The sequence below is a fragment of the Mustela erminea genome, chromosome 7 (assembly GCF_009829155.1).
Source record: "Mustela erminea isolate mMusErm1 chromosome 7, mMusErm1.Pri, whole genome shotgun sequence".
Classification (NCBI taxonomy): Eukaryota; Metazoa; Chordata; class Mammalia; order Carnivora; family Mustelidae; genus Mustela; species Mustela erminea.
The window spans coordinates 101693338-101720719 of record NC_045620.1 but is presented as its reverse complement, the minus strand read 5'-3'; the positions used below and the strand labels follow the sequence as shown (position 1 = coordinate 101720719).

Here is a 27382-nt window from a genome sequence, read left to right as displayed (position 1 = left end):
TTGAATCAGCTAAGTTTTATGTTTCCTGTTCTTACTTTAAAAGTAGGTGAGACTCAAATCCTAGTGGAAGAAGAGGCAGTGGAAATGTTCTCCTCCGACCCTGCTTTTTACGTATTAGCAAGCATCCTACAAGAGGTGACTTGGCCATTATCAAACTGCCAAACTGTTGACGTTTTTTTAATCTCTTTCCTCTCCTCCTAAAAAACAAAACAAAACAGATCCAACTGCCCCTTTTATTTCCCATGGAGGTGGGTGGGACAGTCATTTGACTTTATCTCTGTTCCCCCGTGCACGCGCCTGCACACACACACACACACACACACACAGAGCGATTCCCATCCCTGTTCTCCCTGCATCAGACGTGCTTGGGACACTTCACAAATGCCCAGTGGTTGTGATATCTGGACACAGGGAAAGATCTGGTTTTCCTGTCCGCCTCTTGTGAGGACCATGCCAACTTTGGGTTAGCCGTTCTGCGGGGGCCTGGATTCATTTGTCACTTCCTGCAGCAAGGGTTTAGAGCCTTTTCTGTGCTAGGCCCTGTTGCAGGTCTTGAGGTTATAGCAGTGAACGAAATCGCTAGAGCCCCCTTTTCTCAGAAGCTTATATTTAGTGGGGAGAGCAGACAACAGGCAAATAGGTATGAATAGTAATGAGTGCAGTGAAGTAAAGCAGGAGTGAGTAGCAGCGCTTGGGGTGGGAACACTATTTTACAGGGAAGGCGACTTTTGGACAAAGACCAGAATAAAGAGGGCGAAGAAGAGAGCCACCTGGAGGCGGGGCGGGGGCCAGTGAAGACCCTGAGGTTGGAGGTGGGAGCAGGAGGCCTCTAGGCTGAAGGGGAGTGAGGAAGAGGGGAAGGAGAGAGAGAGGTGGGCAGGGGAGAGGGCTCTGGATTTGATCCTGTGAAAGGCGCAGCCCTATCAACATCTTTGTCACCTCGAGAAAATCTTGGAGAAATACCATGTGCAGTTTCAGGGTATGTTCTAATTTTGGAGAATGTTTATGTATTCCGAGGACTCGGAATTAATTGCCTTAGCACTTAAAAAAAAAAAAGATATTTATTTATTTAAGAGAGAGAGAGAGCACAAGCAGAGGGAAGAGGGAGAGGGAGAAGCAAATGCCCCCCCGAGAGGGGAGCCAGAGGTGGGGCGGGGGCTCCATCCCAGGACCCTGGGGTCATGACCCAAGCCAAAGGCAGCCGCTTAACCGACTGAGCCACCCAGTGCTGAGGCATCCCTGCTTCAGCACTTTTAAACACGTACAAAGCCAGCAGTTGAATGACAGTCACCATGTATTCTCAACCATAGAGGAATACTGGTTGATTAGTAAGAAATTCAAAAGTGTGCCTCAGAATCACTGATGTGCTTGCATTTTAGTTGGTGGTCAAAATTAGTAGAGTGTAGACTGCATTCAGGAAGCAACACTTTTGTTTTCCATTTCAGAAAACAGGTCCTCATACGACTGCACAGTTGGTAGGAGGATCTGAAAGTCTTGAGGCTAAGGGTACAGATTTAATCTGTTGTTAATTACAGCTCTGAGGAACTAGCTGCAGAGTTTCTCAAAGTGCACACCCACATAGCTTGGTAGACTTGGTTAAACTGCACATGGGGTGTCCTTCCTTGGTCCTACTGGGTGGGACATTATGGTGTGAGGTCTGGGACCCTGCATCCTTCACAGCCCCCTCCCGTGGCTCCTGGGCCTGATCAGCTTGCAGAACCCACTGGCCAGGGCAGTGGTGGAGGCACTGATTATTTGTTTGTTTATTTCTATTTACTTAAACAATAGACATTCATTTCTCAGTTCTGGAGTTGGGGAGTCCATGATCAAGACACTGGCAGATCCTGTGTCTGGTGAGAGCCCCTTCCTGGTTCATAGAGAACCATCCCTCCGTGTTCTTATCTGGTAGAAGGCACTGATAAGTGCGCTGGAACAAACCCTAGAAGATGGGAGGTGGTTGGTTGTAGTCTCAGCCCCAGAGCTCAAACCCACACTTCCTTTGTGGTTTTGAACACACAGGAAACTTCCTATTCCTAAAAGACAAGTAAGACACTGCCTGCCCAGTAGAAACAGGAAAGGACTGTGCAGAGAATTTCCCCCCCTTTGGTGGTGGGAGTGGAGTGGGGTGGTTAATGGTACTCTGAGGGGGTCGCTTGGATCCTGGAAGGTGTGTATGTGCCTACCATCCCCGGGCACACCTCACTGCTGTGTGAATGCAGGCCTGTGCCTGCTTGTTGGCTGGCATGTTGTACAGGTGAGAACACGACCACTTACCTTGATGAATCAGGTTTCTTCCAAGCCACCCAAACCAGACATTAAAAAGATTACATACCGAAACTCAAGTATTTTCAGTGTGTCATCCATGGTCTTGAGTTTTCAGTTTTTGCAGTGTTTTTTTTTTGTTTTTTTTTTTAAAGATTTTATTTATTTATTTGACAGAGAGAGAGATCACAAGTAGGCAGAGAGGCAGGCAGGCAGAGAGAGAGGAGGAAGCGGGCTCCCTGCTGAGCAGAGAGCCCGATGCGGGACTCGATCCCAGGACCCTGAGATCATGACCTGAGCCGAAGACAGCGGCTTAACCCACTGAGCCATCCAGGCGCCCAAATTTTTGCAGTGTTTAATTACCCTCGATACTTTAAAAATGTGGCGATGTTTGGAATTTTAATATAGACAGTGATTTTATTCCAGTGGGTAACGTCAGGGGCAATTTTTCTCCCCTCCCCCAAGGGGACATTCAGCAACATCTGGAGATGGCTTTTGTCACAGCTGGGGAAGGGGAGGACCAGAAATGCTACTAAACTTCATCCACAAGATGCCATCCACCAGATAGTCTTGTACAGCAGCCCTAAATGTCAGCCTTGCTAAGGTGGAGAAACCTTCCAAAAGGTCAATTGTATGCCTCTTTTTCTTTTTCTTTTTCTTTTTTTAAATACTTTTTTTATTTGAGAGAGAGCGAGCATGTGAGAGGGAGGGGCAGAGGGAGAGGGAGAGAGAATTTCAAGCAGACTTCCCACTGAGCCTGGAGCCCAACGTGGGGCTTGACCCCATGACCCTAAGATCATCCCCTGAGCCAAAACCAAGAGTCGGACACTCCCCCAGCTGACCACCTAGGCGCCCCCAGTTGTGTGCTCATGTGTGTTATGTCTTAGGGTTCTAAGTGAGCTTTCATACAAACAAAAAGTTCCACAGCTAGAACTGGTTTGGAATTAGCCACCTAGATTGTCTGCTTGGGGGGATAAGGAGGACAGGTTGACTCCTGGCATCAGTAGGAGAGGAATAACATGTCCCCGAGGGCTCTGGAAGCCACAGGCAAGGCTCTGGCCTGGTGTAGTCTTGAGCTTTTCTGGTGAAAACGCTGCTCCCCTCCTCTCCGCGGCCTCTCCCTGGAGGGTGAGAGTAGGAGAAAGTTGATTGGAGAATTTCACTTGGACCCGCTGTTCTGCAGATCCCAGGCCCCAGCCCTGCCATGTTTGTCCCATGTGCACAGATGGGTTTGCGCATTGGTGAGCCGACCTGGGGAGTCAACTCTGGGACTAAACTGTGTGTGTGCGCGTGGGATGGCAGAAACCACACCTCTGAAGTCTCCCCGGTCCCACAGCCCCCCCACCCTCGCTATGGATACATTCCTGTTCTCACTCACCTCAACCTTGGGTTTCTGGAAGGAAGGGACTCATTCCAGACTCAGTCTGTCAGGCCATCTCTGCATTTTCACAGAATTGATGAAGTAAACTTTTAGAAATCACCTCTTTTTGCTGCGGGCACCTGTATTACTTATTTAGGGTAAAGCAATTTAAAATGCATTTTGCTTAGGAACTAGCGTGCTGCTTTCTTAAATAATTGGAATTTCAGACTGTGTTGAACGCAGGCGTGGAATCGTCACATCAGAGTTACTGATTTTGCTTAATATTTCCTTTTCTGATTTCCAGCAGTCCATCCTGTGCTGCTTCCTTTCCTCCCCAGCCCCTGGCAGGTGGGCTTCCCGGGGTTAAGACAGCTCTGCACTTTGTCTTCCACTTGGGAACCTTATCTCTATAGAGCTGTCTTAACTACCACCTTTATCCAGATGCCCCAGGACCTTATCTCAGTCGTGGTATATCTTACGATTGACCACTCTACATCCCCCCTTTCCTTCCTTACCAACAGAACCCTCATTTTGTTTGGGGAAGCAGCCAGCCCAGCTTGTGAAAAGTTCCTGGCTAACTCTGCAGCTGGGGGTAGGCATGGGATGTCGTTCTGGCCAAAGAGATAGAGACGGAAGCCTGCGTGTTTCCGGGGCAGTTTTCCCTCTCCTGACGTAGTGCTGCCCCCTCCTTTCCATCTCATCCCTCTTCTCCTTCCTGCCTGGGCCGTGGGGCGGAGGTTGGCCATGTACCGAGGCTCGCGGGAGCTGGGGACATCTGTGGCATACCAGCCCTGGGCTGCTTGTCACTGGACTTCCTATTCTGTGAGAAAAAGAAACCCCCACTTGGCTAAAAGCCATGATACCCAGGTTCCTACTACCTGCAGCCAAGGACACCTCCTGACTGCTAATCCAGGTGAGATCCTTCCCGACAGCCCCAAGCCTTCATTTGCAGCTGTCCACAGGATTTATCAGCCTGATGGCCCGCAGAACTTTGGACTCAGTAGACCCAAACTGATCTTAGTGTGGAGAGAAAAGGCACGCCATGGGCAGAAGAAATGGAAGCGTCCATCCTTGTGACCTCTCTCTAGAGCACTCCACCATCTTCCCTGTCACTTGAACTCTCTTCCCTCCTGGGTGCCAAGCACCTCTGATCCATCCCAAGCCCTGCTGATGCTGCAGCCCAAGCCCTTCCTCTCCCTGTCCCCGCACCCCTGGCTGCCGCCATCTTTGCTGCAGCCCACAGGATTTGCAGCTGAGAACCCTGTGCTGGCTCCCCGCCAGCCTCCCATCTCAGGCTCTGCCGTCGCTCTTCTGCTAGCCATGCTCCTTCCCCTGCAATTGTCCTGCACGTTTCTTGACCCCTCTTGAATGACCTTCTGTGGTCTTGCATGCATTGACCTGCTGACCTAGTGGCCTAAGGCCAGGTTTGGTAGAAGCAGAGCCTGAAACAAGACTTCAGGGGCCCCTGGTTCACTGAGGGGGCTGCCAGGAGAAAGGGCACCAGGTTGGGGTTGGGTAGGAAGACAAGGAGAGATGCTGACCAAATCTGTGCTCCCAGCTGATCCCTCAGGGAGTGCTGGAGCTTAAATCGTCCTCCCAGAGTGATCCCACCTAGAGGCCAGAGGGCTAGCCTTTTGTACCCCTCAGCTGTGGGGCAGATCTGCTGAGTGGGGGCTGGTGTGTGCTGTTAGCAGCCAGCACTTACAGCCCGGATCTGACACCAGCCCTTGGATGCCCAACAGGACCACGATATTGCCTTAACTCCTGCCTGCAACCCTACCCCCATCCTGGGCCATACTTTCTCAGCTATACCCAGTCACTTGCTGTTCCCCAGATTAACAGGCCTTTGTGCTTTGCTCATTCCCTTTCTTCTGCCCACAGTGTGCCTCTTCCCTCCCCACCCAGCTCCTCTTTGCTGTGCCCTCTGCTTGTGCTGGGCCTCCTCCTGGGCACCGTGACACATCCCATGTCTGTGCACCCCAAAGCAGGCTTCTCCCCAGTCGCAGGCTTCCTGCCTTGTCTTCTGTTCTTCTTTAGCAAGTAGAAGTCTTCATCTAAAACACAAAACCCCAAACACGATCTGAGTAACTATTTTCTCAGCTTTCCCTGGATGGTATATAACTCGTACCGGTCTAGTTCAAGGAGAAGTTAATTTATTTCATACTGTGGATGTCTTAAGGCTTCGCTCTCTCGGACTCCGTGGGCACCGCTGGCTGATGGGCTGGGTGTCCTGTCGATCCTCAAGCCGTACTTCCAACTGTTTCCTGGGCCTCTCTGCCTAGTTCTTTATCCCCTCATAGTAATCACATCACCGCAAATCTTCAAAAATTGACTTCCATCGCTGTCTTTCCAGAACTGGGATGCAGCTTTCTGTTTGCACACTTTTTGCACACTTCCTTTCATCATTTCTCAATAGAGCTTTGTCCTGTTCCTTCCTCCCATTCCTCACCAGGGCGGGGCGTGGGCTCCCCTTTCATCCGGACAACAGCAAGCGTCCAGTACCCTGCTTCTCTGTTCTGGGCGGCAGCCTAGCAGGCAGCAGGCTGGTGTTCCTCTTCTGCTGCTGTGAAGTCCTCTGCTCTCGGACACCTCCTTCCTTCCCAGGCGTGCTCTTTCAGCTGCCGTATTCACATCGGAGCTGTACCTGTTCGCCTTCCCAGGCAGCCCACCACCACCACGTTGGCTTAGTCACTGCCTTCTCAAGTTCAGATTTTTGTTTCTAACAGCCTATGCTTCATCAAGCCCTCATTATTAGAAACAAAACACCCTTCATATACATGCATATATACCGTTTCTAAGCAGCCCCCGGTGGAAGGGCATGGACTTAGAGGTGAAGAGATGTGGGTCTGAATTCTCATCCCCTTCTCCATGCATGACCTTTGGCAGGTTAAATGCACAGCAGTCCAGTGAAGTAAGTATTGTTGAGATTTAGTGACATCCTGCCTAGGCTTTTTTCCCAGTAAATGTGAATGCCCTGTTCACTCTTGTACCAGTAATTATATAGGTCATTTGGCAGTTCCTCCTGTCCTGCTTGGTGGTGCCTATTCTACTCTTGCCTTGAATCGCTAATTCTTAATTTGGAAAATGTTAATGCCATTTCTACAAATGGACCGAAAGCGTGGACCTTGCCCTTAACCCATCAGGACCTTAACAAGGATTATTTCTTCATCAGGCATACGAGCATTTGAGAAGAATATGTTGTGTTTTTGTGTGTGAGTAGAAATACATAATTTTGAAAGCCAAGTCTTTTCTGCATAAAGATGGTTAGCAAAGCTGTGACGTGGAGGCTCTCACCCCGGCAGTCTGAGTGAGAAGAGGGTCAAACCTAGGAGCCCTGGGGCCCTAGCACTTGGAGGAGATGGTAGGAAAAGAGCTACCATGAAGGAGATGGGAAAGGAGGACAGGAGGCTGCCATAGGACGGAAGAAGATAGACAAGCCATTGGTGATGGCCTGCCAACAAAAGGCCTTGGAGCAATGCCTGAAACCATCACTTCTGAAACTCTCATAAGAAACCGAGTATTTATTCAGTAAATATGTACTGGATGCCTATTATGAGCCTCTTAACATCCTAGGCACTGTGAATTCAGTGATGAGTGAAGGGAAGATCCCTGTCTCCATGCCATCCATATTCTGGTTGGGGGGACAAGAGACAAAAGGAAAACTTTATAAGTAACATGTGTCATGATAGTGAGTGTTGCAAAGGCAAAATTAAGCACGCATCTAGGAATCGCTACTTAGGTGGTTTTGGTAAGTAGGGCATGTCTAGTAGTAGTTTATCACTCTAAACTAAGCATTCTTCACATTAATGAGTTGAACGGACGGAGGGTCCAGATCACCAAAGTGAATGCAGAGTTGGTGGGGGTGAGGAGAGCTTTAGCAGAGGGGAAATGTTTGGGACACTTTGCTTCTCCAGCTCAGGCTGCAGATGCCAGGCCTGGCAGGTGAGTGTGAGCCCTCTGAAGCTCTAAGAGGGCCTCTGTCACCCTTCATTCATCCACTGATGTCACTCAGCAGTTTTTTGAAGCCCTCTGATGTTCCAGTCGAGCTGGGTGTGAGGCTCGCGCACACAGAAAGGCAGGGGGAGGGAGCTCAGTGCCTGCTCCTCAGACAGCTGGACTCGCTGAGTGTCAACGTTCTTCAGTTTGCTTCTCCATAAAAATATACCTTTACCAGCTCAGCACACTGCCCCCAATACAGAAACTTAGTTTTGAGTTTTTGCCTTTAATTGCTTTATTTATGAGATATTGTGCCTAACGCACTAGAGATGCTTCAGGTTCCCAAGAATATTTTTTGTTGAGTGGTTTTCACATTTCTTTTCATCATAGCATATGGACCCTCCTCCCCCACCCCCATGAAAATGGCTTTAAGCTTTCAGAAATAAAAGTAGCAACACACAGAATTCAGGTAGTATAAGAAGAATGCGAAATGGAAAGTGAACTTATCCACAATTGTTGATAGCAATTGTTGATAACTTCTCAATATCTTTATACCTACACACACTTAGGGATATATAAACAGTCTTCTCCTGCATTCTGATCGTTTTGTTAACTAAAAGTATAATTACTCTTGGATTAATGGTGCACCATTATGCAGTTGTTAACAAAACACACCCATGGCGTAACGTTTGTGTACCTGAAACTTTAATGCAACCCGTCTTCCACCGAATTCTTAATTTCATCTTAAATTTAATTTAATTCTTAATTTCATCTTAAAGACGAAAGAAGTAAATGAACAGTGTGGGTGTTGCACAAGACTATGAACTGGTAAATCCCAGGTTCTCTGAGGGAGCATCTCAAGGCCGCTTACCTAGCTGTATACCAGCTGTACGTTCGTGGAGATGACCCAGGTTGGCCCTCGTTTGTGATGGCTGTGGAGCGTGGAATCCACGTGGTCTCTTGTAAATCAGAAGAATACCTTCCAGGCTCAAGTAGGAGGATTTGATGAAACTTGGTGGAAAGTCAGATTCTCTTACCTTGAATGGAAACATCCTAGAACATGACTCTATCTATATGTCTTTATGTTTTTATAAAACCACTTTTTTTCTTACAGTATCTTTCTGTGTCAATAAATATATGTACCCAGGGCGCCTGGGTGGCTCAGTCGGTTAGGCAGCTGCCTTCGGCTCAGGTCCTGGGATCAAGCCCCGCGTCGGGCTTCCCTCCTCAGTGGGGAGTCTGCTTCTCCCTCTGCTCATGCACGCTCTCTAACTCACTCTCTCTCAAATAAATAAATAAAATATTTTTTTAAAAAAGTGTGTACCTGGTACTTCAATAGTACTTCTCAAACTTTCATCATATGGCTCCCCCTATGTAGCAGAACTGGGGGGCCAGAGACTCTGCATTTCACACGCTTCCAGGTGGTGCTGAGACTGTGATCCCAGATTCCACAGATTCTGCAATGATCATTTATCAACAGATTCCCTGTTGTTGAACATTGTAGATGTTTCTGTAGAGCTTATACTTCATTCTTTACTATTATAATTTTGTTAACTTTTTTTTCAGTTTTTGTCTTAGATATTTTGGGAAAGATACATTTTGGGGGGATGCTTATCTTGTTTGAAGACAGGTCATGGGCATGCAATGTATATTCCATCCATGCGAGATGTTTCCTAAGGACCTGCTATGTGCCAAGCTCTGTCCTAGATGTTGGAGATACAAAGGTGAACAGAGTTCTGGCCCTGCAGCTCATATTCCAGGTACTTGCAGAATGATAGAAGAAACCTAAAATATACACAGACAGTGTCAGCTCATTGCAGTCAACAAAGATGGGGAAGTGTCTGGGGACAGCCATAGTGTTGAAAAATGATCTTCACAGGGGAGAAGGGTTTAAAGATGAAAAGTGGTTCACCAGGCAGATTGTTGGGATTCCCACTGTAATTCCATCATGTGCAAAGGCACTGAGGTAGCATTCTGGCACATCCAGGCTTCTAACAGTATTTTTTTGTGACCAGAGTGTTACAGGTTTGTCACCAGGAGTCATAAAACCTGAGACAAGCAGGAAACCATTCAACAGATACATATTTTAGAAAGATGGCTGGCTCTGAGGGGAGAGAATCAAGATGGATTCCAGGGACTTGACCACTGGAGGAACGTCAGTGGGCATCAGAAGTTCAGGGAGGTATGAACAAGAGCCTCTGGGATTGACTGGGGCCAGGAATGAAAGTTAGAAGCCTGGGGCACCTGGGTGGCTCAGTGGGTTGAAGCCTTTGCCTTCAGCTCAGGTCATGATCCCAGGGTCCTGGGATCGAGCCCCGCATCAGGCTTCTCTGCTCAGCATATAGCCTGCTTCCTCCTCTCTCTCTGCCTGCTGCTCTGCCTACTTGTGATCTGTGTCTGTCAAATAAATAAAATAAAATCTTAAAAAAAAAAAAAAAGTAAAGAAAGTTAGAAGCCTGAGTTGAAAACCTCTGTCACAGAGGTTTTCAGCTTGGATGGCTGAGTGGATGGCACAGCTTCCAAATGATGTAAGGAATAGAGGAAAATGCCAGGTTCTGCTTCATAATGTCTGAGGTGAAGACAGCAGGTAGATTGTCGGACACATAGTCTGAACTTAGGTGAGAGGTCTGCACAGAGGTAGGGGTTTGGAGGGGGTGTCTCTCCCTTGAGGTGTTGAGGGAAAGGCAGGTGGTGAAGCCTTGCGATGAGTACTTGTGGGACAAGGGGAAGACTGGTGGTAGAGACCAAGACCCTTGAGTCATAAGGTGTATGACTGGGATTTTAAAGGAAGGTTCAAGAGATTTTAGAGGACGTGTTGGTGTAAGGTATCCCAAGCATAGTGTGCAGATGGAGTGAAGGAAGGTAGACAGGCTGGGAGTGGCTCGGCTCTCACAGGGAGCAGGGCCAGTGAGGGGCTAGTGAGCCCTGAGCATTTAGAGGTTTTACAAGTTGAGAGAGGTCTTGGGGGAGAGCGAGGCTACTGGCCAGGACCAGACCCTGGGGGAGAGTGTGGGGCTTCAGGAGGATGTTGCTTCTCTAGAAACACCAGGAAGGAAAATGGAACGGATGGAAGAAAGGACTCCATGATTGAGCTAGAGCCAAAACTGCGTCTGGAAATAAGGGACAAAAGAAAATAAGGGTCAAAAGACACGAGCCTTAAAGCCCCAACAGATGAATCCTGTCAGATGAGAGTAGGTGCCTGTAATGTCCCTTTCTGTGTGATAAGAGTAGTGACAACCAGCAGGTACACAGGACTTGTGATGGGTGACCCCTTTCCCTACATGAGTCCTGTGAGGTAGGTAATGTGACCACCCCCATTTTACAGATGAGGCTTGCAGGAGTGAGAGTGACTTGCCCCAAGCTTCCCCACTGGTAGGTGGAAGAGCTGAGCCCAGGCGTCAGGCTGCACATCCCGTGTTCTCACACTCCCTCTCCTGAGATCCTCTCCCGTATGATTAGAAAAAAAAACCCAAAACAGCTGTTTTTGTTTTTAAGCATTTGCATGGATTGTATTGTGTGGCAGTGACAGTGAGAAGAGGAAGGGGTTCAGGACAGCAGACTGTGCTGCCCTCAGAGCCCCTCCCTTCCTCGAACAATCCCACTTGGTGGCAGGGGAGCACCATCTGCTGTGGCAGTCAGTGCCCAGCAGGAAACCTGAAACCACCGACGTGCTTTGGGCAGGGAGGACTTTCATGCAGGGGATTGATGGCAAAGACGGCAGCAGTCTGGAAAATTCGAGTGAGAAAGAAATGTTAGCCAGGGGCGCCTGGGTGGCTCAGTTGGTTGAACATCTGACTCTTGTTTTTGGCTCAGGTCATGATCTCAGGGCCATGAGATCGAGCCCCTTGTTGGGCTCAGTGCTCAGCTTGGGGTCTGCGTGAGATTCTCCCTCTTCCTCTGCCCCTCTGCCTGTGTTCTCTCTCTCTTTCAAATAAATACATAAATAAAATCTTTAAAAAAGAGGTGTAGAAGTGTTAGCCAGAGATCAGGAAGCTTCTGTCACCCAGGACTGAAGCTTATACTTGTCACAAAGCTGTTGGAGGTGCCCTCACTTCTCTTGAGTAGAAACTGAGGATGCTAGATGCCCACCGATGCCGCTGGAGTCACATGTAGTCACTCTCTCTTGCCTGTGCCTGTCACCGCCCCTGCCAGAGGCTGCGCTCTATCAGGGGACAGGAAGGGCTGCTTCTCTCCTGTCTTGCTGTCTTCTACCAGGAGGCCCCACAGTCACAGCTCATCAGGAAGCGGGTGGGCCAGTTCTGGGAAGGGAATTTCACAGGCCTACTCGGGACGGCGCTGTCCAGCACAGCAGAGACAGGCAGAGGCAGAGACGGGCTCCTCTCTGACACTGCAGTCAATGTTTACTGGAGGTCCGCCGTGGGGTGAATGGCATGTCATTCTGGCTGGAAAAACAGACATCTTAGAAACTGTATATGTACTGGTTGTGGGTCGCCTGCTAGTTCCTACCAGTTGGCTGGCCACGTGTTAAAGCACCCCACAGTTATGGTGTTTAAACATTTCTAGGTCAGTTGTTCTTCAGCAGGGGCTTGCTAGTGAGTTCCTTGGCACTGCTTCTTGAAATTATTCAGAAGGTGCACATCTAAGAAAATTCTTGCTATGCAGGTAGAATTGGGGTTGAGGGACAGGTTGTTTCCAGTAATGAGAACATTAACTACTTGAACATCAATTTGGTAAAAGATTTTTTTCAAAGGAAATGACACAACTTGAATGGAAATCAAGTGTATAATGACATACACAACTGCCTCTTGGCTGAAAGACTGTAGTAAAGATATTGTTTCTTAATATATACATTTATCATAATAGCATACTCTAATAGGTGCCTACATTAGCCAAGCTATGGCTTCACTTTTAATTAACAACTGTTTAAGAAAGACAGTGGTTTTTCTCCATCTTCTGAGAGCCCCGAGGCAGGCAGCCCAAGGTGGAAAGGCAGCTCTGTCCTTGGGATTGCCCGGGGACCCAGGCCCCTACTCTGCTGTTCTTCCGCCATCCCTTGGTGGTGTGCTGTCTGGGTGGCCCAGAGTGGCTCCCCCTGTGTCACTATTTCAGCCAGCAGGGAAAGAAGCAACCTTGGAAGTTGTACACGTCACTTTTGCTCATCCCATTGGCTAGGACTTAATCATGAGATCGTACCTAGTTCCAAGGGAGGCTGGGAAATGTAGTCTTTATGCTGGGAGGCTGCCCTCCTAGCTAAAAATCCAGCATTTTACCAAGTTGAGAGGAAGGGGGAAACTTATACAGGGGTGGACATACTGATTTTTACTACAACACCCCCTAGAATATTATTTAGTAATTAAAAACTTGAGAACGCAATGAATTCAAAAGGATGAATAGGCAGGTATACTCAAGAACAAATAATTTTTTAAAGAAAAGTATCTTTTAAAATTGCCATTTTTTCCCTTAATGTAACACTTTTATTCAGTTTCTAATGTGACACTTCCTCTTTAAACTTTTTTTTCTTATAGAAAACTTCAAATGTACAAAATCTTGAGAATATTGCATACTGAGTCCCAGGTACCCAGTGCCGAGCTTTGACAATCAGTTTAAAGCTAGCGTTGCCTTAGCCATTCCCCCACGTGCACTCTTATCCCCTTCCTGACTTTTCTGAAGCAGATCCCCTGTTCATCTGTAAATAGTTCCGCATGCACCTCCAAAAGGTATAGGCTCTTGAAAAAACATTAGGCTATTTATTTGGCGATAACTGTAGTTTCATGTGCAGTTGTAGAAAATGCAGAGATCCCATGTACCCCCTTACTAGTCTCCCCCACTGGCAGCATCTTGCTAAACCATAGTACAACGTCACTATGTGGAGGGGGATACAGTCGAGACACAGAATATCTCCATCATCACAAGCATCCAGCCATACGCAGCCCACCCCTCCACAACTCCTGACAGCTACTAATCTGTTCTCCATTTCTGTAATTTTGACATTTCAAGAGTATCACGTACATGGAATCATGCTGCGCACAAACTTTTAGTCTTGGCTTGGCACAGTTGCCTTAGATTCACTCGGGTTGTTGGGGGTATCACGAGTTCATTCTTGTTTATTGCTGAGTAGTACTCCCTGCTCTGGTCGTGTCGCCTAAGGGCTTTTTGTAAACATCACCTGCCTGACTCTCCCTCCTTTTCCTGCCCCTGGCTTCTGCTCTCTTCACAGCAATGCCCAGTGAGTATAACTGTGTGAAACTGAGAAGTGATCGCTCGAGACCCTCTCTGCAATGGTACACCCGAGCTCAGAACAAGATGAGAAGACCCAACTTGATACTTAAAGACATCCTCAAGTAAGTATGAGCCCTCGGGCCTTGAGAATCCCTCTGGCTGGGTCCGCTGTGGGGAGCTGGGAGAAGAGTGCAGTGGGACCCGAAGGCTGGCTCTCATACTTGCTCGGAGAAGGTCATATAAAGGCACATTCAGTGCAGGTTCTGTACACAGATGTCTGGGTTTATGCATCTGGCTGTCCTTGAGAGGGCAACGACAGCCAGGGAGCGCCCAGGCTCTGTCCCTGAGCCTCAGTGACAGAGAGAGCAGCTCCTACGTGCACTGTGGTCTCAGTATTATGTAATGAAGGAGGGCTTTCCCCCTTAGCTGTTTCAAGTTAATCTAAAAATACAGTTAATTAATGTCCCCTACAGGATTTTGGAGGCTTTAAATATTGAACACTAAAAAAGATGACAGGTGTTTCAGCCAGGTCACCCTTATATCCTGATAAGTGGTAGAATTGCTAAGGAAGGGATTTGGAGGTTGCATTTGGTAGCAGCCAAACCAAGTTGAAAAACACCCTTTCGGGGCACTTGGGTGGCTCAGTTGGTTAAGCGTCTGCCTTCAGCTCAGGTCAGGATCTTGGGGTGCTGGCATTGAGTCCTGCCTCAGGCTTCCTGCTCAGTGGAGTCTGCTTCTCCCTCCCCTTCTCCCTCTCCCCTTGTCCCCACCCCATCCCCCATCTTCTCTCTTGTTCTCGCTCTCAAATAAATAAAATCCTTTTTTTTAAAAAAGGGAAAAAAAAAGGAAATCACCCTCTTGAAAATACCCCTAATTTAGGAGGTGTAGAAGGAGGAAGGTGGAAAAAGGAAATGTACATTAATATTTTCCATCTCCTTTTGTCATCATCCCATATTTACTGAGGCCTGACATGCCCAGCACTGTGTGGGACGCCAGCCCTTGGCAGTGACGAGGTCCTTCTGGGCCCTCGCTGCACACAGTGTGGGCACGACAGAGTCATGACCAGGCATTCCAATGCAGTGTCCTCACTGGTGTAGGTACGGGGCCTGCTTTTAACACACTGTTGTTCCTTCCTTCCTCATTTGTATGTTTGTAATCAAGATAAGGGAATTATTATATGCATCAAGGTAGTAGTACCTTTTCGGGGGAGGGGAGCTGGGGAGAATAGAGGTAATACTACATTCACAACATCTGAAATTCAAAAGATATTAAAAGTACTCAGTAAAATATCCTATCTTTCCTGCCCCCCGCTTAAAGGTAACCAGTATTACCAGTCTTGTGTACATAAGAAATTGTGTGTGTGTGTGTGTGTGACTCTCCTCTTGCTTTTACACAGATGGTAGCATCCAATTCACTTAACATGGTACTCCATCAAAGGGGAAGATTAGGGTGCTTGTCCAGGTTTTCTTGGGGGAGCGTGTTGAAAGCAGAATCAAGAAGTCTTGAAAACACTTCCTAGAAATACTTTCCTTCATCATCCTCCTTACATATTAAGAAATGTTTAGCATCTATTGTGTATAGTATATTGTGCTAGATGCTGGTTTTTCAAATTGCCCCTTCTTTAGAAAAGAGATCATTTCCCCATTCAGATTATTCCTCATTTGTGTTACTTTCTCAGTAACTCAGTGTGGGATTGAGCCACATATCAGGCTCCACAGCCCGTGGGGAGTCTGCTTGAGATGCTCTCTCTCTCCCTCCTCCGCCCCCCACTTGCACTCCCACTCTCCAAATTAATAAATAAAGACATAATCTTTTTTAAAAAAAGGATTTCTAGAACCAGGATTCGACTCAATTCTTTTCTCCTAACCCTGTGTGTATATGTGTGTGCACGTGTGTATTTTAAACTATATAAAAATATGAGTTTGTTGGATTTTTTTTTTAAGATTTTATTTATTTACCTGACAGACAGAGACCACAAGCAGGCAGAGAGGCAGGCAGAGAGAGAGGAGGAAGCAGGCTCCCCGCCCAGCAGAGAGCCCAATGCGGGGATCGATTCCAGGACCCTGGGATCATGACCCAAGCTGAAGGCAGAGGCTTTAACCCACTGAGCCACCCAGGCACCCAAGTTTGTTGGATCTTTAAAAGCAGTTTTTGTAGATGGTCTTAAGGGTGACTGGTGGTTCTTTTTCACCTCAGTTAGCCTCATTTCTGGGTAGAATCTTTAGAGCAATAATTGAGTAGATTATTTATTTTGTTTTCTTATTTTTTTAAGGCTTCCCCTATCTTCCCCCCGTTTTTAAAAATTGTGATAAAGTAGCCATAACATAGTATTTACCATCTGAACCATTTCTATACAGTTCAGTGATAGTAAATACATTCACAAGGTATGCAGCCCTCGCCCATCCACCTGCACAACTCTTTGCATCTTGTAAAACCAACAGTCTCTACCTGTGAAGCACTGACTCCCTCCCTTCCCCTCTCCCTGGCCCCCTGGCAGTCCCCATTCTACTTTTTGTCTCTGTGGTTTTTGAGTCTGTGCTTCATGTAAGTGGAATCATACAGTATTGGAAAGACTGACAGTATTTTAAAGTGGCGAAAAATCGAAGCTGATTTTCTATAGCTCAAAAGCTATTACCTGGTTTTGTAAAGTCCAGTGGTCTGCAGTGTGATTCATATTTTCGCATAAAAATATTTTCTCTGTATTACAACAAAAATAGTCATAAGTGACTAATTTTTCTTGTCAGGCAAGTAAGAAGTGGTGCCTTAAGTTGACCACAAAGGTCACCTTAAAGGCTGTCTTTCTATGTTACCTAGCAGGCAAGCTCAGTCTTGGGTAGGTTTTCCCTTATTTCACGTGATTTCTCTTGATTGTCCTGTAACTGCATCATTATACTAATTGATTTTTTTTTCCAGGTGTACCTTGCTCGTGTTTGGAGTGTGGATCCTTTATATTCTCAAGTTAAATTATACTACTGAAGAATGTGACATGAAAAAAATGCATTATGTGGACCCGGACCGTGTAAAGGTTAGATATACCATTGGTGTGGCTTGAATTAAAGTATTTCCAAGTTTGTACCTAACCAGAAATATCATCTCTAAAGGGTTATAAATAAGTCCTCAGGAAAGTTATAAACGGAAGGGGAACACTTCATCTTAGCACTCCAAAATCAGAGGCAACCCCTCTCCCCCCAGCAAAACAAATAACCTACCCACCGCCCCTGCAGCATTCTTCCCTCATGCACTGAAGTCGTTGGGGGGTGGTGAGTTGCCTTTGACGCCCTCTAGGCACCTGCCGTGGGGCTAGTTGCTGTGACGTTGCCAGCGCACTCGTCCTTAGAACCAGGGGCAAGTTCTCTCAGAATCACGTCTTTCCTGGGTTTTAATTTTCATTTTAATGAGTTCACACTGTGTTTCAAGCTTTTTCATTTCAATTTATATTTATTTTCCTAAATCAGTTGACCTAGTTAATGCTAACTTCGCGGATTATCCGAGTGGTTAGATGATGCAATAAGGTTCCATCCTGGATGAAAGAAGAGAGGCTCTGAAGTCAGGTAGGAAGGCAATAAGGAGGCCAACGTGTGCGGGCGCTTTACTGTCATCACGACGAGGACATGTCCCCGTATTCTCACCCTCTGACAGATGAAGGCTGGGAGCTTAAGCTGCTTGCCCAAGTTCACATCTAGTGAACTTCAGTTTACTAAAGTTTAGTAAACCAGTTCAGTTAACCAGTTTAGTTAACCAGTTCAGTTCATCTAGTTTAGTGTGCACTGTCTACCTGTTCTAGAAGTGCTTCAGCAATATAACCGCATTTAACCCTCATAATGGGAACTATCCTGACCTCCCAGCTCAGGCGATGGAAGGGCAGGGAGAGTAAGCGGCCTGTTTAAGGTTATCTTCACCGGCCAGGGGTGGAGTTGGGACTTGGACTCAGCAGCGCCCCTCAGAGTCCGAGCTCCTGCTGGCTGCTCTCTGCCCCGGTAGGGGAGGTCCACAGAAAGCAGCCAGAAGTTACAGGTAGGCTGATGCAGAGAGGTGGGACCTTGCATTTCTGACCTAGTTTCGAGTCTGAATGCCATTTAGTCAAAGACAAGACCTTGGGCAAAGTTACTTAATTGTTTTGAGTCCCAGTTTTCTCAGTGTTGAAATGTGGACAACAACATGTGTGGGACAGGACAGTCCCCAAAGTTGAATAAGATAATGTGCACGGAGCTCTTTTTCTAGTCTGTGTTTTTAGTCATGTGTTTTTTCTTCCATCTTTATGTCCTGCAAATTGCCTGTCCTATTCTGTGAGGCAGGCATGGAGAAACAAGAAAACAAGACGAGGGTGACTAATAAATGCGTGGTGTGGCTCTGAGGAGCCGTGGAGTGTCCCAGAGCCTGCCGTCCCCTGCTGGGCTGTCCCCAGAGGCTGGCCGACTCTCTCCATCCCACCAGCATCAGCTCGTCCATGCTGCTGGGCCAGGACGTGTCCTCTGCCTTAGCTTGGGCCTCCCGCCTCCCTCTCCAGCTGGCCTTACAGACGTCCTGATAGCCATGAACTCTTCTCCTCACCTCCTCGGTGGTGCTTGTCCACGTTCTCTTTGTGGCCTCTTTCTCCCGTCCGTTTAATTAGTCACGCTGTGGACCATCTGACTGACTGCAAAGATAATCACTCTTGAGACTGGGTTAATTGAGGAGAGACAGGAGCACTGGCATGCCGGGGTCCGACGCCCCATTTCACAAGTACGAGATGGAGAAGATGTGCTGTAGCAGCAGCTGTAGTGAAATCTACTTCACAGCTTTAGGGCCCGTTCCGTGGCTGCCCACAGCTGCTCCCTGCACACTGCTTTAATAGACCAGGGATGGTCTGCCCATTGTCGTCCCTGCAGAGCTCCGACAAGTGTTCTGATCATTATGCCTATTACTCCGTAAGTTTCCCCAAGGAGTCCTAATGACTTCTGAGGATGACCAGAGAAGAGACTCGAGACCAAGTCCCCGAGGAACCTTCGAAGGGATGGGAATGTTCGCGTAGCCAGAAGGACAGAGGGCCTGCACATGGCAGCTGCGGGCCTCCGGGATGGGCAGCTCTGCTCAGGTGGCCTTAATGGCAGCCGCGCGGATACAGAGATGGCAGTCAAGCGGAAAGGACAAGGATGTGATGGTCCAAGGTGTCCGAAGATGGGATTAATGGGCCGCCTTTGTGGCGCATCTCCGGAGCTCTTGAAGCAAAGCTGGGTAACAGTTTGGTCCTGTAGATAGAATTCAGGCATCAGACAATTTGTGGTTCATGGGCTTTTCTGATCATCCCTTGCAACCCCGAGCGTCTGTGGTTCTCTGTAACTTTACCAGTACCAGGCTGGAAAGAATCATCTGGTCTCTTCCCTGCTCTCAGTGCTGGTCCCCGACTCAGTGCCTTTGACACAGAACCTCAACTGTACGCTGAGACTCCTCTGAAACTTCCCAGACTCCATTTGACATAGTAGTTTTCATAAGCATTTTGTTGTCTCATCTAAAGTAGAAATGATTCGCAAACGTGGATGGTGTTTATAAAAGCAGACAGTTTCTGGGATTCCGGGAATAGGAATACTGCTCCAGGTGCCCTTTGACATCCTCTGCTGTCACCTGTCGTCCCAGGTTCATGTGTCCTTACCTGCCTTTCTGCATCCAGGCATGCCCTTCTATGGGGGTAGTAGTATTTCCAAAAATTGAATCTGATATAGTGCTTCCCAGTTTCAAACTCTGAACTTGTTCTCTTTACCTTTAATATCAACTCCCAAGTCTGGTCTTAGGGCTCTTTGTGCCTTGGTTCCTGCCAGTCTCTTCAGCCTCCTTTTGCTGCCCCATGTCCCAGCCCTGCCTGTTCCAGGCACTAAATCCCCTCACAGTCCCTTGGTTCTTCCTCTTCTTGGTTTTGATTTGTATTTCCCTGGTAACTAATGATGAGCTTCTTTTTTGTGTTCGCTCATTGGCCATTTGTATGTCTTCTAAGGAGAAATGTCCATTCAAGCTCTTTGGCCAGTCCTTCATTGAGTTATTTGTCTTTATATTACTGAGTTGTAAGAGTTCTCTAAAAATTCTGTCTACTAGTCCCTTAATCAGATAATATGGCTTGTGAGTATTTTCTCTCATTTTGTGAATTGTCTTTTCACTTTCTTGCTGGTGTCATTTTCAGCACCAAAGTTCTTTCTTTTTTTTTTTTAAGCTCAAAAGTTTCTAATTTTGGTGAGGTCCAGTTTATTTTTCCTTTTGTTCCCTGTGCTTTTGATGTCATATCTAAGAAATCCATTTCCTAAGCCTGTGTTTTCTTCTGCAAGTTTTATAATAAAGTTTTAGCTCTTAAACGTAGGTCTTTAATTTTTTCTGGGTTTGTATATGGTGTGAAGTTGGAGTCAGCCTTTTTCTTTTGAATGTGGATATGATGTTTTTCTGGCACCATTTGTTGAGAAGACTTTCCCTGATGTTTTACTGTGTTTGTTCTAACTTCTCTGCCTGGAGCCCTTTCAATCTCGTGGCCTCTCTGCTCCTTATCTTTTACATGAACTCTCAGCTCAGAAGTTACCTTATCTAAGAAGTCTTAATCCGATCAGCCTTCTCTGTCTTCTGGAAACGCCTTTATACTTTATACGTTAATCCTAACACTTACACTGTAGAATTTTAACTGTCTTTTTCACTTGTCCTTTAAGCAAGCCCTGGGAGGTGGGGATTGTGTACTAACATTTTGTGTTAAAGAATATGTACTTAGGTATATTCAACTCCAGAGAGAGGGGAAATATTACTGAACCATGGTGTGGTGCCTGATCTCTGAACTCCAGTGGAATAGAAAATCCACAGTTAAATAACAAGCAATCCAGTAACGTACATTAAGTTTGATATCCCTTTAAAGAATAGGTCAGATAGTTTCTGTTCAACTTCTCATATCCACCAGTGGATAGTAGACAGAAAAAAAAAATCTCACCACCCCTTTTCCCCTAAACTATGATTAGGAGTCCTCCATTTAGGCTGATGGCACCAGTTTCAAAACCTAAGTTCACTGCAGGGCCAATAACAGCCTGTCAGGGCCCCCAGTGCCCTGCCCTGATTGGCTGCTGTGAGGATTCCTGACCAATCCCTGACAAGGGCATCGGGAGTATCTGATGGGTATTGGGAGTATCTGAGGTCAGCCTCCCAGGCCCCACCACCTACCTGGAGAAAGGGTGTTAGCTTCCCACACAAAACCACAGTTCCCTAAGAAGGAGCAGAGAAATGGAGACCCGGTAGGCAGCCCCCAGGGACGGCTACATCAACCTAGTTCTAAATCAAAAAATCATTATTTTTTCCAGTTACAAAAATAACACCAAAACTTCAAGTAATACAGAAATGAATAAAGTAGAAAGTTCCCTGTAGTTATGGAGAAAGATGAAAGACTCAGGGGGTAGTTATAAAAGTGCAACGTGTTTCTGAAAACCTTGGTCAGTTCAGAAATTAATAAAGTAGAAAGGGAAGGCCTGCTATGACCATGGTGGGATTAGGGGTGTTTTTTATTTTTTTTTACTTAAGACTCTTTTTTATAGGTTTTTCACATTGTTGACACTGTCAGAATGTCCCACTTTTCACAGTGGTCCTGACAGGTTGTCCTGCTTCATTCCAGGCCAAGGGAGCAGTGTGTGCAGAAAGCATGTGCCCCCCAGGGCTTTGCAGATTAGACATACAGCTGGAGTTGGATATCGCTGAGGATTGGGGTGGGGGAACAGCAGGGTAGAAGACTGAAAATGAACCAGGACCAAAGAGGGAAAGGCCTTGAGTGCCACACTGAGCCAGTTCCAAATTTGTTATCAGATCATGTTTCACTAAGCAAAATAAAAAACCATCTCTCGAGTCCCCAGATTAGAGGAAGTGGTCCTGGCGTTTTGAATGGCTGTGAGGTGGGGTGAGCTCCCTACAAAGAAAACCGTGTCTCCAGGCTGTTGGTGGGGTTTGGTCCTTCCCGCTGAGAGTGAGTAGACAAATTTGAATTGTTGGGGATATAGCTTAGCAGAAGATGGTATCAAAGCCATGAGGCCCCGTTGGCTCTGTTGAGGATATTCTGCAGCCTGCCGTGTTCGGGGACCCGAACCTTGTTTCTGAGCATGATCTGGTTGTGCTGGCCCCGGCCTGTGTTAGTACAGCAGCGGAAGTGTGGCCATGGTGGTCATGGGTTTTGTCTTTTCTATTTAAAGATGCCCCTTAAGGGTGCCTGGGTGGCTCAGTTGGTTGAGCAACTGCCTTCAGCTCACGTCATGATCCTGGTGTCCCGGGATCAAGTCCCGCATCGGGCTCCCTGCTTGGCGGGGAGTCTGCTTTTCCCTCTGACCCTCCCCCTTCTCATACTCTCTCTCTCTCTCTCAAATAAATAAATAAAATCTTAAAAAAAAAAAATGCCCCTTAACATGCCATTTCTTTAAAAAGACTGACAGTGGTCTCTGTCAGGATTTGGACACTTTGAAAGCGCATTGCAGATGTGAAATTGCATTTAAAAGTTGTTTGAGGAGGGCGCCTGGGTGGCTCAGTGGGTTGGGCTGCTGCCTTTGGCTCGGGTCCTGATCTCGGAGTCCTGGGATCAAGTCCCTCATGGGGCTCTCTGCTCAGCGGGGAGCCTGCTTCCCTTTCTCTCTCTGCCCGCCTCTCTGTCTACTTGTGATCTCTCTCTGTCAAATAAATAAATAAAATTAAAAAAAAAAAAAAGTTGTTTGAGGAGAGACAAGGGCGCATTGCTGTCCATCTAGGTTTGGGCTGCATGGTTGCAACAGTTTGAACTAGGCCCTCTCTCTTCTCAGAGAGCTAAAAACCACACACCACCCAGGGGACTGCATTTTCTGCTGTGTAGTTAATTATGGCCAAATTTACTTCTCTCTGACTCTGCAGATCTACACTCATGTAGCTAAGGTAAGCAGAGTGACCTGGGCTAAGTTTTTAGTCCAGGGACTTGCACCTCTAGACCGCTTTTTTCCTCTCCTCAGTGTTGGCCCCTTGCCCCAGACCATCCTCGAATATCAGAGATGAGGGAACTGAAGCCTTGACCTAGGGCCGGATGCTTTAGTCAAGGTTACACTGCTGGTTCATAGATCTAGAACTGTATCTAGCATCCAGGTCTTCTGATGGTTTTTTCCTAACCATTTACTGTGACAAAATATACACAGCATAAGATTTATTCCTCTTAAGCATACAATTTTATAGCATCCGTGCATTTACACGGTTACATCACCCTCACCCCAGTCCAATTCTAGAACATTCTGTCACCCAAGTGAGTTTGCTCACCTGTTGTTCTCTGTCCCCACCCTCAGCAACCAGTCCCTGGCTGCCACTGACTGCTTGAGTTGTAACTGTGGTGTTCTTTCTGTGGCTTGGTTATTCAGATTTTGCCCTGCTGGTAGCCAGCGGAAGGTTCCAGATGACTAATGTGAGTTGAGGGTGGCAGTGGCTTTGCCCATGGTTGCTGTTCTATGATGGTACTCCAGTCTTCACATGTAATACCGGGGGCACAGAGTGGCCTGGTGAGGAGGAGAGAAGGACCAGCCTTTTCCAGACAGGAACTGAAAGTTTCATGAGGTAACTCATGGCTTACATTCACGTGGTTTGTGGCTGAGTTGGACTCCCACCGGGTTTGGTTAGCTCCAGCCCCCAAACTCTGTTTCAATCTCAGTGCTGTGCCCTGTCCCAGATGTAAAGAAAGAAAAGAGAACATTGCCTTTTACAAAGAATTATGCCATTTACTTATATTTTTGAGAAGTATTGTCCTCAAAAGTATGCAGTAGAAACAAAAGTGGAGACTTTGCTGAGGAAAATTACTTTGATTTTTTTAAACACCCTTCAGTGAATTTTCACATCATTGTCTCCTGTGGCAGATGGCCACCTCACTGACAACTGGAACTACCAGCCGTTTGTTTAGTCTTAGTTGTGGGCAGCCAGTGAGCTCAGCCTGGAAGACTTGTAAAAACCGAAGCCCTCATTTCCATGCCTTGGTTTGAGAGGAGTAGGAGTTCCTGTATCTTTGTGAGAGCCTCCGGTTCTCTGCACCCCCACTGTGGCCCTCACCCTGGATGAATGCCACCTAGACCTCTCCACGTCCTTCCTCTCTGGCCTGCTTTGGCTCCCAGCTTTGGAGCTTTCTGTAGCAGGAGGAAGAGGAAGGTCACAGTCCTTTCTTTGTCATGGCTCCTCGAGGAACGCTTCTCCTCCCCAGGCTGCCCCTTGAAGCATGGAGGAGGCAAGAGAGAGGCTGGACCAGCTTCTCATTAGAAGAAACGATCCCCAGGGCTTTCTCAGGGCTTCTAACACGTCTCTAGATGAGATGAAACAGAAAGAGAAAAAGAACTGCTGTCATTGTAGATGGTTCCAGTGGCCTTTCGAACATTCATTCCTCCTGGGATTGTTGTGTTGCAAGCTGCTGTGAGAGAGTCACGGTCGGAGGGTGCTTACCAAGCCTTGTGCTCTTCTCCTAGCCTAGAAAATTAAATTTGAAGCCTGAAATGGAGCTCTTTGCCAGAATGGAAATGGAATGAAATTTCTCTCCTTCCAAATGAAACTTCTAAAGAGGAAATTTGGCAGCCCAGGAGAGCCGAGGCCAGTTTCCTGGCGCAGTCACCTACTGCTCTTTCCAGTCGTGCGCCGATCACAAAGCTGCTCTGGGTTCCTCCGGGTCCTTCTCAGATGCTCATTTCTGTCCTCGGAGATCTGCAACAGCAGATGCTTGACATGTCATTCTACAGCGAAGGATTCAGCCTCTTGTTCTCTAAGACTTGCTGTTTGTAACCTTCAGGCCTCTAGTCTCGAGACCGACGTGGGTCCTGTGGGTGGCCCTCTGTTCACCCTGCCCCCGCTGACAGGGTTGCGAGTCTCTGCGGGCTGCGGAGTGACGTGGGCTGGGCCTTCCTTGCTAGTGCTGCTCGGGGTCACGACTGGTCCTTGCACAGCTTTCCCGGTGATACTCATGAAGATGCCAATTTGTATCTAATCTCTTATTCTTAGCGGTGGTGTTTGCTGCTCTGGGTAGACAGAGACTATGGTTTTAGGCATCTGGGAAGTCATCAGACCAGGTTAGAGCACCAGCGCAGCCCTCTTACTGGTTATGCCACCTTGAGCCCACAGAGTGAGAGGCTAACGACCATACTGTAAGGTGTGGGAGAGTCAGTAATGGGAGACCATGGCCGTGACCATGTGTAGTGTCTGCAGCATCTTCTGTGCCCAGAGAATATCATTTCCCCTTTCCAGAAACGGGACCACATCCTCAAGATGCAGACTGTGTGCTCTTCCCAGGTACTGATAACTCTTTGAAGCTGTAACTCAAAAAGGGAGGAGCAGGGGGCCTTCTGCTATAATAAGATAGATGTTTTCCTCCAAAAATATTTATTATATAGGAACCAGACAATAGAACTAATAAAACTTTGAGAAAAAACATAGTTGGGGCATATATTTAAAACAATATGCAACAATAATCATTCTCATAATAGTATAGACAGAGTTTAGAAAACACATTCAATCCTAAAAATAAATACCCCAGGAACTCTGGGACTTCATACACCCATGCACGCATGCGTGGGCATGTGCATGTTGTGTGGGTGTGGGTGTGGGTGTGTAAGTGTGTGATAGTAGCCTGGCGGGAGGAGGGGGAGGCAGGGCCAAGGCTACTGAATGTGGAGAAAAGGACAAAAGGCACAGTAATGAGGGGGAGAACTTCCCGCCAAGCGGTTGCGAGGCAGCATCTGGCTAGACTGAGGCAGGAGGAAGCCCTGGGGTGAGTGGGCCTTTGGACCATGTCCTGTCACAGGGGGCTTCGTTCAGCTGGGCAACTGTACTTGGCCTTCAGCGGTCATTCCTTATGGAGGCAAAGCATTAACGTGCAGGGAAATTCATGTACAAAATCGAGACCACTTCTATGTTGACATGACATTGTGCCCTGATTACATTTAGAATAACTTGCATTCCAGACTCTATGAAGCTCATTGCCCAACTGATAAATCATCCTGTTTCTCTTTCTGCTAGATAAGAGCCTGAAATATAAAATTTTATCAAATTGTGGTTAAAAAAAATAATAAAACTTACCATCTCAACCATTTTTTAACATCCAGTTCGGCCCTGTTAAGTGTGTTCATATTGCCATGGAATGGATTTCTAGCAGCTTGCAGAATCGAAACTGTGGACCCATCAAACAGTATTTCCCCATTTGCTCCTACCCCCGCCCCCTGTCCCTGATAACCATCATTCTACTTTCTGTTTCTACAAATTCTGGTACTTTAGAGACCTTACGTAAGTGGAATCAGTCCTTTTGTGACTGGCTTATTTCACTTAGTATAACGTTCTCAAGGTTCATCGCTGTGGTAGCATGTGACGGGTTTTATAAAACATGAGATGCTTCAAAGTATGTTATCTCACCCCAAATTAATTTGGGGAACTAGCTTGGGCTAGCGGTAGGAGGTGGGGGTACGAGGACATGCTTTCCTTATATAACGAAGTAAGGATTCTTGTTGAGTTTAGCTCCCCGTCCTGTGACTCTCCCAGGTTATTTCTTTACGTCTCTGAGCATCAGTTAGCTCTAAAAAGCAGACATTTTGTGCTGAAAGACAGGAATCAACAGGGAGCTCTGTCAGACATCACAGGACACAGTGTGTAAGAGGATATTTCCAATGCCTGAGAGGTTTTCCCAACTCAGACTGATGCGATTTCATTCCAGAGAGCTCAGAAGTACGCTCAGCAAGTCTTGCGAAAGGAGTGCCGACCCAAGTTCGCGAAGAAGTCCATGGCCCGGTTGTTTGAGCACAGGTACAGCCCGGACTTACCGCCTTTCGTGAAGGAGGCCCCCAAGGTGAACGAAGCCGAGTACAAGTATGACCCGCCTTTTGGTTTCCGGAAGTTCTCCAGTCAAGTCCAGACCCTCTTGGAGATACTGCCTGAGCATGACCTGCCTGAACACTTGCGAGCCAAGAGCTGTAGGCGTTGTGTGGTTATTGGAAGTGGCGGAATCCTCCACGGACTAGCGCTGGGCCATGCCCTGAACCAGTTCGATGTCGTGATAAGGTACACGCGCTCACCTCCCGGGTCCACCTCACTGCTGTTGGTTCGCATCGCACCAGCGACAGGGAGGGATGCAGGGATCACCAGTCCCTGCCCGCAGGGGGCTTACTGCCTGAGAAATGATGGATGCCCCCGAAACATGAACTGATTGGATGCCCCACACTGTGCCACACTGACCCTAATTTGGCAGAACCTTTGCAGAGGAGGTGAGGTTTGGAAGGCTGGGTAGATTCAGGAGGAAGCCTGAGCTAGGTAGGACCAAGAGGGGGCGCACAGTGTGGGGGATGAGTTGGTAGGATGCCTGGCTTTGGGGAGCAGGGCTGCGTATGGGTGCGCCCTGCAAGGCAGGGCTGGTGGGGACCTAGGAAGCACACGGTCTGAACTCCACTCATCCTAGATTCTTTCTGGTTTCGCTGGCTAAAAATTGTTTTCCTTATAAAAGGAAAATATGTTCATTCTTGAAGATTAAAAAAATCTAGAAAAAGATAAGGAAGAAAATAACCCCTCGGAGCCCAGATAACCAACCATTATGAATTTGCTGGGGTTTTTCCACTTTCGTTCTATAGACAGACTAATGAGTACATTTATATTCTTATCAAATGGTTTGCTTTTTTAATATAATAATGAACAGTTTCTGAG

The 27382-nt window shown here is 47.2% G+C and overlaps 1 protein-coding gene across 8 annotated transcripts in view; it reads left to right on the top strand.

The window, feature by feature from the left end:
* The window catches only part of ST3GAL5 (ST3 beta-galactoside alpha-2,3-sialyltransferase 5), a 50002-nt gene that overhangs the window by 10988 nt on the left and 11632 nt on the right, over positions 1-27382 (top strand). For 4 of the 8 annotated variants that reach the window (XM_032352678.1, XM_032352679.1, XM_032352674.1 and 1 more), the window contains exons 2-4: positions 13737-13860; positions 16652-16763; positions 26403-26746. In XM_032352678.1, coding sequence (XP_032208569.1) covers positions 13737-13860; positions 16652-16763; positions 26403-26746 — 580 coding nt within the window. Of the gene's footprint in view, positions 1-9716; positions 9741-13736; positions 13861-16651; positions 16764-26402; positions 26747-26776; positions 26950-27382 lie in introns of those variants that run through there. The other 4 variants (XM_032352681.1, XM_032352680.1, XM_032352677.1 and 1 more) reach the window with 3 other exon arrangements.